Raw genomic sequence first — 18,082 nt, forward strand, 5'->3', positions numbered from 1 at the left:
GATTGATATTGACGCAACACAACTACAGAATTTGTAGAAAACAGACTCCGATTTCTGAAGCAAACACGGCATTAGGAAAACGATTTTCATGAAACAGACAGTGGTCTGGCGCAGTCGTACAGGGGTGTACATACAGCCTTGTATCAGTTCGGTCGCATAACCAAACGACCCAAGCTAAGGAACGTCTAAAATTCGAACCACACCTTGTGCGGTCGCTCCGAGGCGTGTAATTTACTTTCCGACATATTTTTGGTGCATTAGGAACGTTTCAACCCGCCGTGGAAAGGAAAGCAATGGATCTCCGGTGGAAGTCGCTTCGCTTGGCAGTGTGGGGGTGGTTGTTTATGTCCTTGCAGGTAAGCTCCACCATTACGACAGCGGGTCCCCAAATCGGCGAATTATCACACCAATTGACATTTAAATTTGGCAAGCATGTCTGCTTGCCTTTTCCCCCATTGCTACTACTTCTGCAGCTTGTTGGTGGTTCTCCATTTTTCGGAGTGTCGGTGCAGGGTGGGTTCCAGGCGGAAGCCGATATAGCCGTCTCTGCACGTGCCGTGGGAGTGGCGATACTTTCGACCCAACAGACGATGGTCACCTTCACGTCAAAGCTACCGTTGAGTACCGTAACCCATAACGCTACCGCCGGCGCTGTACTGCAGTTGTACAGTCTGTTCGTAACGAACGTAGCAACGCTCTGCGATCGCATTAGCTGGGCGGCGATCAACACGACCAGCACACCGGCCCAAGTTTTCCTGTCCTTGGAGACTGCTTACAACAGTGCTGTGGCTAATTTACAACAAGGAGGTCCTGCCGCCATCGCATCCATCACCTCCTATTCGTCCACGATCGGAGCGCTGGTGGGAAAATCTGGCGAAAACGTACTGCTCATCCTGGCCGACATCTTCAAAAGCTTATCCACGTTCAGCCGTGCGATCGACACATTTACCAGCCCGATAACAGCGAAAGAAGTATTTGAAAAGCTGACAAAGTCCCAGATCGCAACCATAGTCGGGGCACTGGATGCGCTTAAGGTCGAGGTGACTGTGGTCGTCGGGAAGCTGAAGGAGGTGGCTACGATACTGACCGAATCCGACACGCTCATCGTTTCCTACATTGATATGATGTCTCATTCGTTTTCCAACGTCGATTTCAGTCTTTCGAGCGTGTATTCTCGTTTGAGTGGACTATCGAATGAATTCTTGAAGCAATTTCGTGCCTCAGATACGACCATTGCTAATGAGGTGCTGTCATTTAACACAAAGATTAGGTTCTACAAAGAAAACGCGATTGCCGTAGCAGCCGACAGTATCATAGCGATCACAAGGACTTTTAGTGAGAAGTACAGTGAAGCCTATACGATCATCAAGCCCAACTTCGAGGAAAAGTTATCGACGATGGTCAACAGTGCCTCGGATACGGTATTGAATGCGGCCCAGAATCTACTGTTTACCACCTACCGTGTTCTGGACTCTGTCATGCGACGCATTCCGAATGTGCCTTCCAAGGGGAAATTCTGCGCTACCGAATTCATCAACCCTTACGTACAATATCTGTCCTCCAACATGGCTTCAGCGCTTAGCGGCTGCATCTCTTCTACCAATGCCCAGGTGGAAACTGTTCTCCGAACGCAAACGCAAGCAGTCGAGGCACTGGTAAAGGATCGCCAGGGTTACTTTAAAATGTGGAATGATGCCATCAATGGTGTCAGTAATACCACCGACTTTACCACAAGAAACATCGCCGTTGTGAAACTAACTGCTGTAAGTCGAGGCTAAATACGGTTTATACTATAAATTCATTGTAATTGATATCTCTCCATTTTAGCAAACATCCGCTCAATTGTTGGATCCAACATTCCAACCTGCACTTGCCAGCATATTTTCAATTTTCGCCGAGTTGGTGTCAAATCTCGATGCTGTCCTCAATCGATCGAAGCTTTGTGTGACGATCAAAGGTGCAGAGCTGTCCTCACAGTTGATTACGGCTTCCACCAACTTCAACACCTGTATGGACAGTTAAAGTTAAACAGTGCAGCAATTTAGAAACTTCAACCGAAGATAATATTGGAAATATTATACAATAAACTTTTCTACGTGCGATGCAAAACTCCATTACTGATAAGCTGTTTTAAACTTATTTTTCTTCCTTGGCACTACAACCTCGAAAGGTTTGCCATTTTTGGCTCTCTGTGGCTTGATTCTACACGCAGCTGGATAGTCAGTACTGTGCGTACGGGGAAACTGTTTCGATAAGGTTTGATCCTCTGGCTTGTCGTGTGAATACCGGAACCACTATCGCCTCAGCCACCAGACCGACCGCCCCAATGAGGGTTAATATTAGCTTTGAAAATGGGAAAGATCTTTTGCACTGTGCCATACCACCACTCGACAAACTTTTGCGCAGTGAACAAAATTAGCAAGGGATAACACAAATACCCATTGATAATGGTATGCGAGGAATCAGGTATATTGGTACCAATTTCGCCTAATGCCTCAATAAGCCTTTAGGTTGCGCTGATAACGTGAACGTGCGTAGATAAGAAGACCGTTTGATCCATCGCTTAGAGAGAGAGAGTAGAGTGGGTGGCTCGGGGGTTTTGTCTGGATGGCCAGCATTCATCCCTTTTCCGCCAATCGCGAAATCGCTTACATTATTCTCCCCTATCCGTTCCATCATTTTAACGACAATGACATTCAACATCGTACTGAAACAAATGAAACCACAAGAAAAACAAATGCCATAAAACACGTCCCATTGATCAAAAAATGAGGTTTTGCTTTCTTGTTCAAAACTGGCAAACACGTCAACAGGGCCCGGCGCGGTACTGCTCCTCGAGCTGTACATGTAATCGAATTCCAACACACCGGTCCGTCGGTCGGCCCAGGTGTCCCTATCCCTAGATGGTCCTAGCCGATGCGCTATCGGTCACCATCAACATGTTTCCTGTTCCTACAGATTCGCTGTCCGTTCTCGATCGATAACGCGAGAATGGGGTGGACATGGTCTGTTTTTGAACAGTGTTGTGATTTTTTTCCACAACCAGTCAGCTACGCGTGCCTATCAACGAGAGAGCAGTAAAATAAATCTGAATCTTGGTTTGATTTAAAGCTCTTTTCTCTTTTACTTTATTCGAGCCATCAACGTGTCATCGGTACTGCCAATTGGTTAACCGAAAGGTGTTTTTTCTGCAACGGACATAACCAGCACAAACATCCGCAAATAAGTACTTAAAATCCTCGCCCAAACGCCGTGTGGCATGTGTAATGTTGGCTCACGGACCTAACAACGAACTGGCCACAGTTGTGCACGGTTACGAGAAGAAGTATAAATAATAATAAGGCACACTCGTAACGCCCGGGGACGCCACAGCTGGCGACAATGTCACGAAACGGCGAAAATTTAGTTACGCAACCGGGCCGTACCGATCCCGGCACTACACTTGCAGAGATTCACTTTTCTAGAACCAAAGACCAACCACACACACACACACACACACACACACACACACACACACACACACACACACACACACAAATCGCAGCGAAGACGTCAACCCGCTGCTCGTCGACAAAAACGCTCGTCCAACCGTGACCGTGTGTATTAGAATAAATTGTGGCATAAAATTGCAAACGCTAATTGTTGGGTTCCGTTGATTTTTGTGTCTACTTTTCTCCTTTTCCGCTCACATGACAGCTTTGTACGGCTTTGTTTTCTAATTATGAAACGTGCACTGTCGTCACTTAGGCGCTTGCTCTTCAGTGTACAACCAAATGTCTTCATACAGCTGTCGGGGGTCATTAGTGTTTTTGTAATTTATGATGGTTTACATTCCTTTTTATACTAAAACCAAACTTTTCTTCTACTACGAGGAAGTTTATCGGTAGTTTTTATATTATCCGTTAGTTCGATCGGACCACAGAAGTTCGAAATTACACTCATTACATTACACAAGATAACTCGCGAGTTGCGCACACAAACCCATAGAGCATCCTGCTTGAATTTAAATTACCGCCAACGTGGAAAAAGGAAAAACAAAACGACCATCCACGACGAATCAAAGCATCGCAGTTGGAAAACAGTGTTTGGGCTTGTCAAAACACCTACCACACCATGCCGGGACCGGTGAGCAAACATCAAACAATCTATAATTATGGCATGAGGCGTACACTAGGCCAGCCCGAAGCAAACCACCACCATATATCACCACATCATCATCCTTTTTTGTTCCGTGTCGCGCATTGAACAGGGAAAAATGGAATTCCACCTCGCTGGACAGCAGCGTGGCACCGGTTGTGGTGATGCTCACAGCTTGTGGCCATCGTCCACGCGCCAATGAGCCAATAGTTGTCCAAGCTCGGGCTCGATGCATCACCAATGCAGGGGCACTATGATAATTTTGTCGCCATCGGTGCCACATTCAACCATCCACTCGTCCATCGAACCATGGACACGTGGACGAACGTCGGCAGGGGTTTCGCCTCATATTTGCACGTAGAGTGCGAGACAGAGCAAATGAACCGCGACAAGAAAAAAGAACTTTAAACATTTATAACTCTTCTGAGCAAGACGCTGAGCATCGGAGTGGAGACTTGTTGGGAAGCAAGCACACTTACACACACGGATATCGAATGCATGAAACAAGCAAGCCACAAGACATCATAAAGACAGGCGACACGCGGCAGCAAAGCAACAAAAACGAATGCAAACACCATTCGCCACTTCTGTCGCGTCCGATTGGCTCGTGTTGGTAGTTTTTAGTTTGGCATTGAACCACCGCATCTAACCGCGTTGTTCACTGTCGTCTTTAAGTAGCGCGGCGAACACGGTGGCGAAACGCGTCCTCTTGCATGTGGCATTTGAACAGCTGTGAACTACACTCCGTTGGCATCGGATTCGGTATGTGGTAAAGTGGCTGCGTAGCTTCATAATTGCCAATGTGCCACATATGATGATGAAATGGGCTTATCGATCAATACAAATCATGTGTCCACACGTCCATTGTACATACTAAGGTCTTTTGTTGACATTTCAAGCCTTTCGGTAGGGTGGTAATGATTTCCAAATGGCTAAATTCGCAAACAAAAAACTTATTCATAAGCTACCACCGAGCAAAATTGGCGGAAACGGAACTCACAGTGTAATGTATGCTACCATAAACAAATCAAAGGCAAACCCCGCGTTAACAGGAACTCATTTCCGAAATAATGAAGCGATAAATTGGGTGTTTGATGTAAAAGGTTAGTAGCTTTTCCGTCAATTACGATACAGAATTGTTATTGGTTGGAACGGATCGTAGCACTAGCGTGTAGTGTGAACTATTTCCTGTAAATTGTATTTCTCTCTGCAAACAGGTAAGATTTAGCTTCTGACTGACCTTGCGAAAAAGCGTTAAGTAAAACAAATTAGCTTCGTTAGCATTTCTTGTTCTAGCGCGTTACACATTTCCCCATCTAATAACGAGTGCATCATGTTCCGTCATAAGTGAAGTCGCCATTTTCGCCCATTTCCAGCGGCATTTACAACCGGGTTCAGTTTGTCGCTGCAGCGAGCACAACGTGCCTAACGATGAAACATTGATAACGGGCGGTTGAAATGGTCAACATTTTTCACCAAACATAAGTGAGGCGTGATTTCTCGCGAAAACGGTATCACGAACGCATTTGCGCGTTTTGCTCGCGTTTTAAAATGGCAGCTTGGTTTGTGCCGTCTTTTACTGCTTTAAAGCTCCCCAAACACCTTTTCTTTCGGTTAACTACGTCAACTCGCATATGCAGGAAACCATCCATTCGTGCGATGTATGACTTGCGGGGTGATATATTATTGAAAGATAAAATGGCTCAATTTATGGCCCTCCCTTAAATCGATGTTAATCGTACGATCGAAAGTGCTGAAAGGAGTACCAAACATTGAAGTTATCGCATCATGCTTTAAAGCATACTCTCAAATGTACCAAAGTGCTACAATCTTATCTCCGAGCAGCGCAAAACGAGAGGGAGTGAACCGACCGGAAATGATTAGCGAATGGGGGTCTCCCAACCAAACAACCAAAAAAAACCCCCAAATAAAAACAGTCAATCAAACTTACCCATTATACACGCGGCAGGTTGAGTTGTTGATCCGCTTATCGGACGCTTTTCGGCGGCGATCCTCAAACAAATCTTTTATCGCGGTAACCCCGAGCACAAACAGTACCGGGATCATGGCAATTTCTTTCCCAAACGCATTGATCTGCGGGAACCAGTTGAGCAGCACGATGAAGATGAAGTACAGATTCGCAATTCGATGAAACTGTTCGAGCAAATTTTTCGGTACGAACGAAAGAAGCGTGTACTTGGTGGTGCGGATTTTATTGCCGCACAGGCGCCCATTCGGATGGTCCCGTTTGGGAGTTTTGGGCGGTACGGTATGGTTCGGGACCACTATCCGGTAGCCTCGATCCTCGAGCTTGCTGTTAGCCGTTCGGCAGAACATGAGACGCTTCCACCAGGGTGGTTTGTCGGCTCGGCGCAAGGTGTAGATCGACTCCGATCGTGATGCTTGCCGCGAGTGGCCCTTGATGGAGGTGGCCGAGTGTGGAGGTGCTGCGTCCCGCTGCTCCGGTTGATCTTTGTGACCGGGTGGTAGGATAAAGTCGGTTTTCGATCCAACCCGACTGTGACCCCGGGTTGCGATCGTTGGTGCATCCATGATTTGACCCTGGGACAGGGCCCGCTGGTGACCTCCCTTGACCGCCGATTTCAAGGCTGAAGGTCGTCCGGCAGCTCCGCCACTACCAACCAGCGACCCCCCGAACGAACCTTCACCATGGCTAACCGAGCGCGAGTGACCTCCGCCGGTAGGACGCTGGTACTCTAGCATTATTCGGCCAGCCGACGGATTTGTAGTCGTGCCGGCGACGGAGTTCACCCCACCACCGATCAGCTGAGCAGCCTGAGCCGCCTGAGATCCAGCTGCCTGGGATGAACCCGGAAACACGTACTTCACGTGGTCTCCGGATGATTCGAGCGGATGTTCCTGGTGTGGGTGCAGTGGATGTTGTGTCTGCTGATGGTGATGATGTGGCTGCTGTGCATGATTATGGAAACCGATTGCGGCACCGACACCGGTACCGCCCCCTCCGTCGCCCGCCGGCGCAATATCCTTGGATAGATCCTCCTTCGCTTGCGTCATTGCTGCTGCTACTGCTGCTGCTGCTGCTGCTGCTTTTGGCGACGGAATGCACCATTTAGATGAGCCCTACGAGCGAGAACACTTTCACTTTTTGCTTGCACGCACTCATGCACGCACGCTCTAATCATATGCACATGAACGCACCACTGTGTACGACCTGTAAGGGGTTTCCCTGCGGTTAGATTTGTGCTGGGGGAACACAACGACTATTCTTCTTTTTTAACAGCTAACTAAGCATATTTCGCAATCACATTTGAACGTGCCGGTTTACGTCGCACACACACACCACCGGCTGTTTGGTTACCACGATTTTCTTACGATGTAACTTCACTTTCAGTGTAACCTTTCATTTCACTGCACCAGTGGGTGAACGATGAGCACACAACCTGGCGGGAAGAAAAGAAGAAAAGACAAATGTTAGAAACTTGTGGAAATCTTTAAACGGAGACAAACAGTATAAGACACCAATGTATAAATGCAATAGATTTATTATTCATATCCATACAAAAAATGAAAACACTTCGTACGGTCGTTTGTGATTATCACCGATATCGAAACCAATTTATGGCGAACTTGAAGAGCCACTTTTTAGCTCATAATTTGAAATAGATAACATTTTATTGGGGATCCGGGTTAGATAACATTGGAGCGGTCTGGTGGCTGAGGCGGTAGGTAGGTGCCTGTCTGCCGCTACCGCTTGGACTGACTATTCGGCCACGTGGTATCAATCAGTTAGTGGAAGTGAGCCATTACATGCCCGATATGAGTAGCTTAGTAATACGATAAGCTAAGAGGAAGATTTTGTAATTTTCTTCCTTATCAATAATTTAACAGAGGCCAAATATTTACCAATAAATGTGGACAACTACGGAAACAGGAAAAGTCTAACGAAAAGAATAAAACGTGCATACAAAATATTACCACGATATCAATTGAATGGCCAAAACAGTTGAGCAACTCCAATTGAAGATTTGTTCGTCCTAAATCCATGGAGATATCAAATAGTAAGCCGCATTTTGACGATTGGTTAGCCGTTCAAGCTTTCTGACATTATCGTAGTTCTAGAGGTGTGTAGTAGTTAGGAGCTGATTTCGGAACTTCTACGTGGTTTTGTTACTGTTAAATGCATTATAACCGAAATCTAAACCGAGTCTAAACGGAAAAGCATAATATAATATAATTGGCAAAATACTTATACAAGGTTTTTTGTAGATTCTTTTAACGACGATTATGTCGTTGATCGAATATCACTAGCATGCTTTAGGGGCAAACCTGTAGTTAGTGAGTCAGTTCAATGGCTGAGGCAATCTTCTTCGGCACTGGTCTTCACGCAAGAGGACCTGGTAACTCATCCACTAATTCTGGTATCTAAACAAGTCAAGGAAGCCATTAAAGGCATTTCCAAGACCTCTAGAGATCCCGGAGCCAAAGAAGAAGGAGAAGAAGTAGTTAGAGTTTTTATTTTAATTGCCTTCCGAAGTCCATTTTCTAATGCATACGTTAATATGTGTGTTAAAAATATGCTAATCGAGTATGAACTACTTTATGCAAACAAATCCAACGGTATGGAGAAAACCTACAAAAAAAAATCCCTTCCTTCCACCAAACCATCAGTAGCTTGACGATTGAAGGCTGTAAGGGATGTCAAAACTAATAACATTGGGAAAACATGCCAGCCAGCAAAGCAAATCAACAAAGAAAAAAAGACGGATTAATCCCCTGTTGGCCTTAGTAAAACTCATCAAGATTGCTTCAATCTTTCTTCTGCGCTCTTTCACTTCGCCCGCACACACTGACTCATTTGCTCACACGCTCTTTAAACAGTGATTTGTATTTTTTTATCTGCTGTTTTGAGTTTGGCCACCCCGACCACCGGAATGGGGTTGTCGTCATTCCAGGGTTTCTGTTTTCACCAAAGTTAAGAAAAGTGGAACACGGCTAATACAGTGTACACACACACACTCACACACTGCTGCCAATACCACGACCGCTAGTAGTTTGGTCAACTGGTGAAGGAAATGTGAAGTAGTTTTTTGTAAAGAAGTGGCGAAAAAAACCGCACACACAGTGTATAAGTCGTTCAGTTGAAAATGCGATGGATGTAGTACAGTCAATCTCATCGTGACACGGCTGATGCCTCCGCTAACCTTTCCTGCTGGGAGACGCTTGGGATAGAAGTCACGGTTTTGTTTTACATGCTACACACAACAGAAGTGCTTTAATGAACCACGAAGCAAACGGCGAAAGCTCACTTTACTTTTCTCCAGCTGATACAGCCGCAGAGAAAGAGCGCTTTTTTTGTAGAACGTGAAACCAATTTATTCCGTTCATCGAATATTTACTCATTCGTCAATCCTCTGGAGCAGAAGAGGGAATAATACAAAAAATGGCATTAGGAACATTTTTCAAACCACTGCACTAGTATACTCAAGGCCCAAGGCCACTAACCAGTGTTGGTTGGCCAGCGGCGGTCAAGCCATTGCAATGAGCTACTCCAGCATTCGCGGCACAGAAAGGAACCGGTTCCGTTGCCAAATGACAGCTTCACGATTGTCTTCTTTATGTTTACTCTGTAGGCACACATACCGGACACAATAAGCAGTTGGGAATCGGGACACTCGAACCGTCGGGAGACTTCCACACCAACTGAAAGTGATTGTTGTACAAAAAAAAAAATTCCACCCAAACCCCCCCCCCCCCCCCCTAACAAACAAAAAAGATCATTGCTCAATGAATCTACTCTAATGTATGTACTCTCATATTTACTTCCAGTTCCCGTATTATTAAACCATTCGCGACCCAACACAACGCCCACAACCACGAACACAAATCGCCTCAGCGACAGTGTGTTACCTACGGCTTGACTACAAACCATCGGAGACTATTTTACACCGTACGAAAAATACGGCAGCGGTCCATGCAAATTGGCCGCTTACCGCTTTGTGGTTGCTCTTGCGGTTGCGGTGGTGTTTTATTGTTTTGGCCAACCCGCACTTTTGGGGTTGGGAAAGCGATGACGTTTTTCCTTTACATTGCCCTGTGTGTGTGTGTGTGTGGTTCCGCTCTAACAAATGGAACACACGCTGGTGGTGTGCGCGGGAACCGTTCGCTGCTTCTTCCTGTTCGTTTGGGCTTCTTGTGTTTCGGCAATTTCAGCCAGGGTCACTGTACGTACACAGCTAGCGTTGTGCGACACCGTAAAATATGTTTGCGTCATTGTAAATGCGAATTTAGCGAAACCTTCGCTCTGGGTTTACAGAATGAGTTTGAAAAAGCTGAAACCGATCTGAGGGAAAAAAAACGAAACACCACAGCAAATTTGTATTGCTTCCATGAGGTTGATGAGTTTTAACCTAACGAGGACAATTTGTCTCCAGGAAAACAACATTACGTGTCGTTATGTTAAATGAAAATCGAACCAATTGTTTTTCTTTATTGAAGAAAAGGATTCAAAAGTGTTTCAAAACCTGAGTTGTGAATTTTATACAACAATTATTATTGAACACAATTGTCAAACTCGATGTAGCAAATATTTTATTCCATGAATCCATTTTATCAAACTATTTTTCGAATTTAATCTCTTAATTTATTTAAATTAAACATTTAAATAAAACAATTTCAATGAAAAGTTACACCAAAAAATCCTCAAGTGTAAATAAAACTGTCCAATATTTCCTCCATTTCCTACCGTAAAAACTAACACCGCAGACAGTCGACGGAAAATGCAAGTTGCCCCATCAGACGCCGCCTATATAGGCCAGCGACGTCTTGGACGCACACCAACACGCCAACAAATACATACGCCACACGGGCAGACTCACAATCAGATTGTATGCCAACAACGGTGGCCCGGTAGTAGACGGTCGCTCGCCCGCAGTCATTCGGCATGAGCAAACACACAGCAATCTTCACCCTGGCCAGGTCCTACAGTAGGCTGGAGTTTCCTACTTCCACTACACGTCTGTGAATGACGAAGTTTGCTGTGTTCATTGCTACCCTTCTCTCGTCCGAGATGTTTCTTGTACTACTCGTTCGGGTAGTAGTTGCTGCTACTACATAGCACACGCTCACCTTCTCGCTGCTTCGACCAGAGAGCTGGCAGTGGCTGCTGCTGCTTTGCTTGCCCTCGAGGTGATATTTTTGCTCACCCAACATAACTCTACCACGGTGGGGCAAAGTGACCCAGTTTCTAGCGCAGCCAGGCAAAGTCAGCCGCCGTCGTCGTCTGCTGCTGCATATGCTGCTCTGACCACGAATTGGGGCGACCCTTTTGCTGGCTTTTTATTTATCGTACCCCATTTAGTGGAAACGACCTCGCATCTGTTACTGTCACACATATACGATGCATCGGTATTACATCGCATGCAGTCGACGTGTTGTCCAGTCGACATCATACCAATATCATTCCAGGATGAATGGAACATTAGGTTTTTCGTAAACCAAGTCTTCATGAGCGAAAAAATAGTATTACAACCAAAACCTCAACTCCTGTTAGGAGAGCAATTTTGCAAAAAGCAAAAGGAAGGAAGTTGTGCAGAAGGAAGCGGACACGCTACTATTGCGGAAGTTGGTCGAACCTTGGCCAATGAGACGTTCACAACTGTTCCGTCCGACATCCTACATTCTCCTACATCTTGCTACTCTCTCCGACACGTCTTGAGTCTCTCGGTCAGTTTGGCGATCGATGAATGAAGCAATAGCAACACTACACTACTACATCGGCAGTAGCAACAGTGTTGGCTGAGCATTTCTCGCGCAAACTGATTCAAATATCTCCACAGAAAATCGGCATCGTCATCATCCCCACGGATATGTGCGGAGATTCTGCTCTCTGCCCAACACATACAGCGCGCGCGACGATCGCTGTGTAGGTGAGTGTGTTGAGCCTGAGGAGGAGAAGAGCCCGATCGAAGGTGGGAGAAAACATATGATTTCACCCAAGACGCTCAACGCTGGATGATGGCGAAGGTTTGGCGGCGTTACGAGAAACCCCAAGAAGGGAGCGCGAATATGAAGGGAGGTGAACCACCGTTGCGGCACATATTTTGCCAAATAAATGTCATGTTGCGCTTTACGATGTTTGGCCTTTGACGGGAGGGCAGGCATGGCCGACGGAACGAAGCGTATACTACACGCGACCGAATGATGTTGTTGTTGTTGCTGTTGCTTCTGCCCAGGGTGTAGGGAGTCTTGTATCGGGGTTTGCCTTGCTCTTTGCTCTCGACAGTAGACGTTAGCAGAAATGAGGCAGTGAATAAGCGTATTCGATGCTGCTGCTACGTGTAAGAAAGCGACTGTTGGATGACGAGTTCCTGGTGGGCTAACCAACGATGGCACACCTTCACCTTTCACGAATTCTACACACTTTCAAATTTAAGAGTAACTGCAACAATCGATCTTCAGAGGATTATTCGCGAACAGGATTCGTCATATTTGTTATGAGAAATTGGGGCATTTGGTTTTTGTATCTCGGAATGAATGCCCCAATTTCAATACGCCCAGGAAAATCAAACCAATGCACTGAAGTTTGATACAATATCAAATGGATTAGTTTACGATACGAATGCAACTAATTTTACGGACACTTATTTCCTTCCTTTGTAGCGGAAAATTCATCTCACAACACATACTTCAACTATTCTTTTGGAAGTAATAGAGAAGCTATTTCTTCACAAAGTTCTTACTGAAGCCATACAAAATTGTGCAAAAAAAAGCATTCCTTCACTACATCAGACACTAAATTGCATAGAGTAGTAGCAACAACCACAGGCATGCAAGCACAAACCATAACAAAAACATTCAAATCTAATAAAACCTCAACATGGCCATGTAGTGTACGGAGCGTCACTGTAGCATTCGCTTCGCTTAAATCGGAATTGCTCAATGTCGGCTCATCACCACGACAGCAAGGCAGCAGCAGCAAAGGCAATCCGGAAAGAAAACACAAACAATTTGTCTAAATTTAATCGGATGCAGCGAACGACTGACGACAAAACTATCTTCTCTCAGCTAGCTTTCTATTTTCGATTGATGTATGTATGTGACTGGCACACGAACCAGTCGCTTCCAACAAAAATGTACGTCGCTTGGTGCCTTGAGAAAACCAAACTAATTGTGGTGTTACACTCTTTTACCTTACTGATGCTAACTGCTAATTTTGGACGTAAATGCTTTATTGTCCTATCTATCAAGAATCCTTAGCAATAAAAATCATTTAATTTCAAACATCGATTTTTCGTAGATCTTTCAAGAATTTGCTAGAATTTGATTGCGTGCAATGAGACTCAGAGCCTAGGAACAATTCAGTTGTACACAACCTGTTTCGATTGGAAGCATGTGTGCGATACACAATCATTTGCGTTTAAATCATGCAACTATCAGCCCTCATTATCCAAACGGAGAGAAAGCAACAATAAAAAAGCGTTCTTTCCATACAGTAACACTATTGCCGGATTTCCCGACATCTCTCCCTCCCTCCCTCCTAACCTAATCCCTTCTGCCCGAGCACGCGTTCTCTTCGGACGGATTTCTAATGATTCAGTGCGCCGTTTCATCTTCCTCTACCCTCTTGCTTACCACGCACACCACATTTTATGCATTCATTCGTTCTTGCCACCGCCAGAGCGGTACGCTTAGCCACCAGATTATGTCCGATATGGTTACGGACCGAGACTCATCAGCCAAATCTACGTACCGGAACCTCAGAATAACGGAAGTCCGTTCCTATCCACCGGTGGAGTGTTTTTTTCTCTCTTTCTGTCTCTCTTTGCCCCATTACTTTGGTGGTAGTGTACGCGCTTTATACGTGCACCGGGCAACACTAATCGATACTCACTACAAATTCATGTGGTTTTCCTCATTTTTTTCTTCTCTGCTCTGGCCGCTGTAGCCACAACGGGCGTGTGATTGGTTTTAAGGGTTTGCTAAACCTGAAAAATATATTTTTGATGCCGCGTGTAGCAGGGAAAAAAACCATGACGAGAAATTATTGCGAATCATTTTTAATTCGTTACGGGTTCATTGATAGAAGAAGTACTAGTTATCTCGACATAAGCGATAACATGGGTGCCTAAATCCCTTGGATAGTGCAAGAAGAATTAGAATTAAATAAAACCTGTAATCTATTCAATCTATCGGACCGACGGGTTTTCGGAGCGGTAACGGTGTAGGTCGGTCATCACACGCGACTCGACTCGGCATTCATATCCCGTTTGGACCGTTCTCGGTAGCAAGCACTGGGTAAGAAGGATCTGGTTACGTGGTATCAATCAATTTAACAAGCCATTTTATGGTTTAGATATTTTATAGGTAACATGCGACAGACATTCTATGTGGCGCTTTTGAGTCAAGATACAATTTGAAGGTATTTGCCAATATTCTACTTTAAATTTGAACGATTTCAAACAAACAACATTATTTGCATTTTCTGGTACTGCAATTTCTCTCAGCCGTGTTCAAGAGAAACAGCACACCAGGATTGTTGAACAATAGGCTCTACGAGTTCGTGATGCGTGTGAGACTCGTCAAACTCTACTGGGCTGATCATGACATGAGAATGTCACCGGACAACGCAGCCGATGGGCCAGAAAGGCTGGGATGATGGAATGGCAGACGACGACGATAGACAATGAGCATTAGTGAGCACGTGAGGACGTCTGCAACAAGCCAGACCCGAAACGCTTGTAGCGCCCGATAAGTATGTAAGTCAGTACTGCAAATAAATATTGTACTGTAAATCGACATTTTTTGCAGTGGAAAAAAACTCTATTATTTGACAAATTGCTTAACAAAATTAAGAATTGTATGAAGTTACACTTAAGTTGTAAATTATAAGAGTCAAACTGAAAGTCAGTCCTCACTATGAGGGAACGGCCTAGATGGGATTTGAGCCCCGGTGCTGTCGTGTGCCGCCGATCGCATATGTTACGTATTACTTCCAAATATTTGTATCGTTGTCGTTTATAGGCAATTTTGGCCATAAACATGCTGTGTGTGTTAACACCCCATCCGTGGTGTGCAAAAAAGAAAGATTTACTGGAGACTATCGTAAGCCAGGTTGCACAGGTTGTCACGCACTGCCTTCCTTTCGGTGTTTCGACATAAGCGCATTTGAGATAAGCAGAGTACCGCAAACAATCAATCATGTATATGCGCGTTTGTCTACCCATATGAGGCAACATTAAAAGGCAAACATTGTGTAGAGCTGATGGAACACGCAGCCCATTCATAACAAAGGAACATGCAAAAGCAAGACACATTGAATTCAATGCCAATGCACGTGAGACCATTGCAGAAAACAAAACAAAACCCCCGTTCACATAACACTCAAGGAATACAGCGTAAGAAAATCTGAGGAAAAACTATCCAATGCACCAACAATGGTGTTTGGTGCGTGAACGCACAAGGGCTATATGAGTGGCAAAATCCGAAAAAAAATAAAACATCCCATATAAAAAGAATGAATGGGTTGAGAACGGTGTATCCAACCCACCGTTTTAGCTGAGAGATCGTGTTATCAACCATTAGATGGAAGACGTGCATGCCTCCACATGATTGTGAACCATAACACCACTCCTTTCACCTCAGCGATGAAAAATGATCGGTAGCAAACAAATAACCATTCCACCTCCTATCTTTTCCCCGTACTCGGTGGGCCGCGCCGAGAGTGAAACCGAAACTTCACAGACTGAACTTTCAAACGAAATTCACTTCCTTGCCCGGAAAGGCCTCCACAAGCTGCAACAACCAACCAATCTTGCATCGCGCAATGAAAGGCACACATGTGGCACAGCACAACGTGTTTGCCAGAGACGCCCGGAGACTTCAGGCCCGACGGTCTGGTGCGGTAGGGGCGAGGGAATCAAAATCAATCAAATGATTGCAATCACTGCAGTATCGAATGGCAATCTCCTCGCGATGATTTTCTTCCGCTTCCTTTTTCCTCGCAGGCCCATTGGACGAAAAACAGAGAGCGACGAAAAGAGATAAGGTGCTAATTGAAAACCAAGTGTTTGTAAAGTATATCCAATTTGGTTTGCCTTGGGTCGATCATAAGGCAGTTCAATGTGTCGCTCTGATTTGTGAAGTGCGTTCCGTCTCATGAAAATCTCAGCGAAACGCTGTGCTGCGTGCGGAAGGTACATGTGGCTAGTGTCCGCTGCCCTGGTGCCATATGGTTCTAATCAAAAAGACCGGCCAAGGTTCCATTACATTAATGGAACTCATTGATAAATGAATTCCACCAGTTCGCTATTGCCAGATCGAACGTGATATTGCATATTTACTATGTACAGGGTACAACGCGCGTCAGAAGAGGAGGAATTGAAAAAAAGACTTTATCACCGCCGATGCTGTGTCCGGATCCTGTTCAAGCCTTGAAAGGGTCCGGCTGGGTTGTTGGTTTGACTGACTTGACCAGATCGTACCCGCGTGCAAGGTTCAAAAGTTTGCACTGAATAATACACACACAGGCTGAAAGTTGTCCACCTTGGGCTCCGGTGTGCGGCTTATAAATGGCACACGCTGGTGGTGGTGCTCAGTTTCCGAGCGGCTGATACGTTTCAAGAGTCGTTCAAGTACGTGGGAAGGGAAAAAAATGAACTGTTCACGCTTTTGAGAAATTCCTCTAGCGATAAGTTCGGATCAGATTTGATCTAAGGCACGAACTACATTTCCATACTAGATTTCATACTAGGTTCTCAATATAAAGCGTCAAGCATATTTAACTAATGCAGAAACATACCCTTGGTATCGTTTTCGTTTCCAACGCAGACTGACTACCATCGGAACCGGAAAAGCCCTGGCGAGACTTCAACTTTCGCACCGGCAGCAACAGCGTTACTGTTGCGAATAAAGGCAGAATGAGAACAGTTGTCGCCCATGGGCACGACGGTCAAGAATGCTGTACAGAGCTAACTTGCAAACCTGCCCCTCCTATTCCTTCGCAGTTTGGTCATGGTATTAGGTCGTTGGAAGTTTGCACAAAACAGATGAAATAAGATATCGCGAAACGGTCAAAGAGACGCACGACCATAAACCGTGAATTGATCTTGCCTTTACACCCTTACCATAAACCACAACAATGGCGAACAACACTGTCCGGGCAACTGGATGGGAGATCGTGGTGTGCGTTAGCTTGTTGTTCGAGAAAACAAAATGACCTAAAGGTCATGGAAATTTGTTGCCTTTCATAACTCGACAGATTGTCCGTGCCGTCGAGACATACACGACGTAGAAGTTTCCAAGCTGTTCGGCGAGCGTCAAGCCAAGGAAGAGTTAATTGAAGCAAAGTCCCAAACTGAAAAACTTAATCAAATAAAATTGTTCAACTTGATCCTGAGAGGTCTCGAGTTAGACACGCATTACGTACGCATAAAAAAAACAAATAGACAGATTTCAACGATTCAACGTCCTTGTGTCCTAGCGATCTACGCAACCGTGTATTGTCGTTTGTACTTCAGTTTTTATGTATAGACAATATATGACAGAGTGCTCAATTGATTGAGTAACAATTCAGGAACTGCATCTAAAGATTGGTTCGTGCTGCATTGTGCTCGGGATAAATTTGATAGTTTCTTAAGGGAAAAGAACATCTTTTTTGTATCTATAACATGTGATGAATTGGAAAAAATAGGCAGAGTAAGTTACAGTCGTATCAAGAAGATAGGACACGCAAAATAACCACCATTAGCATCAAACACAGCTTCAATTCTGCTTGGGAACCTTGAATGAGCTGATGCTACAGTCTCCCTGTGAAGGACCTTAAAAAATGTTTTAGTGTTATTCATTTACTATGGTTCTGTAGGGGCGGTCCGGTGGCCGAGGCAACAGCGGCGACGGTCTTCACAGCTAGCCAGAAATGGCAGGCCGAGACCTTTGGAGGTTGTAGTTACGCGGAACGAAAGATAGT

General features: G+C 45.1%; 2 protein-coding genes across 14 annotated transcripts in view; one reads left to right on the forward strand and one right to left on the reverse strand.

Annotated features, from left to right (window-relative positions):
- LOC118510565 (probable phospholipid-transporting ATPase VA) overlaps nt 1-18,082 on the reverse strand; it is a 36,501-nt gene that overhangs the window by 15,958 nt on the left and 2,461 nt on the right. For 10 of the 13 annotated variants that reach the window (XR_004906031.1, XR_004906033.1, XR_004906034.1 and 7 more), the window contains exon 2: nt 6,089-7,559. Coding sequence is in view for 2 of the 13 variants with exons in the window: in XM_036052554.1 (XP_035908447.1) it covers nt 6,089-7,173 (1,085 nt within the window). In the remaining 11 variants the exon portion in view is untranslated. The remainder of the gene's footprint in view (nt 1-6,088; nt 7,560-18,082) is intronic. The other 3 variants (XR_004906036.1, XR_004906032.1, XR_004906037.1) reach the window with 1 other exon arrangement.
- On the forward strand, nt 111-2,114 carry LOC118510568. Its single transcript, XM_036052557.1, has 3 exons — nt 111-356; nt 474-1,763; nt 1,828-2,114. Exons 1-3 carry the CDS (start codon nt 294-296, stop codon nt 2,020-2,022), a joined length of 1,548 nt encoding a protein of 515 aa, XP_035908450.1. The 5' UTR covers nt 111-293; the 3' UTR covers nt 2,023-2,114.

The sequence above is a fragment of the Anopheles stephensi genome, chromosome 3, assembly GCF_013141755.1.
Source record: "Anopheles stephensi strain Indian chromosome 3, UCI_ANSTEP_V1.0, whole genome shotgun sequence".
NCBI classification, from domain to species: Eukaryota; Metazoa; Arthropoda; class Insecta; order Diptera; family Culicidae; genus Anopheles; species Anopheles stephensi.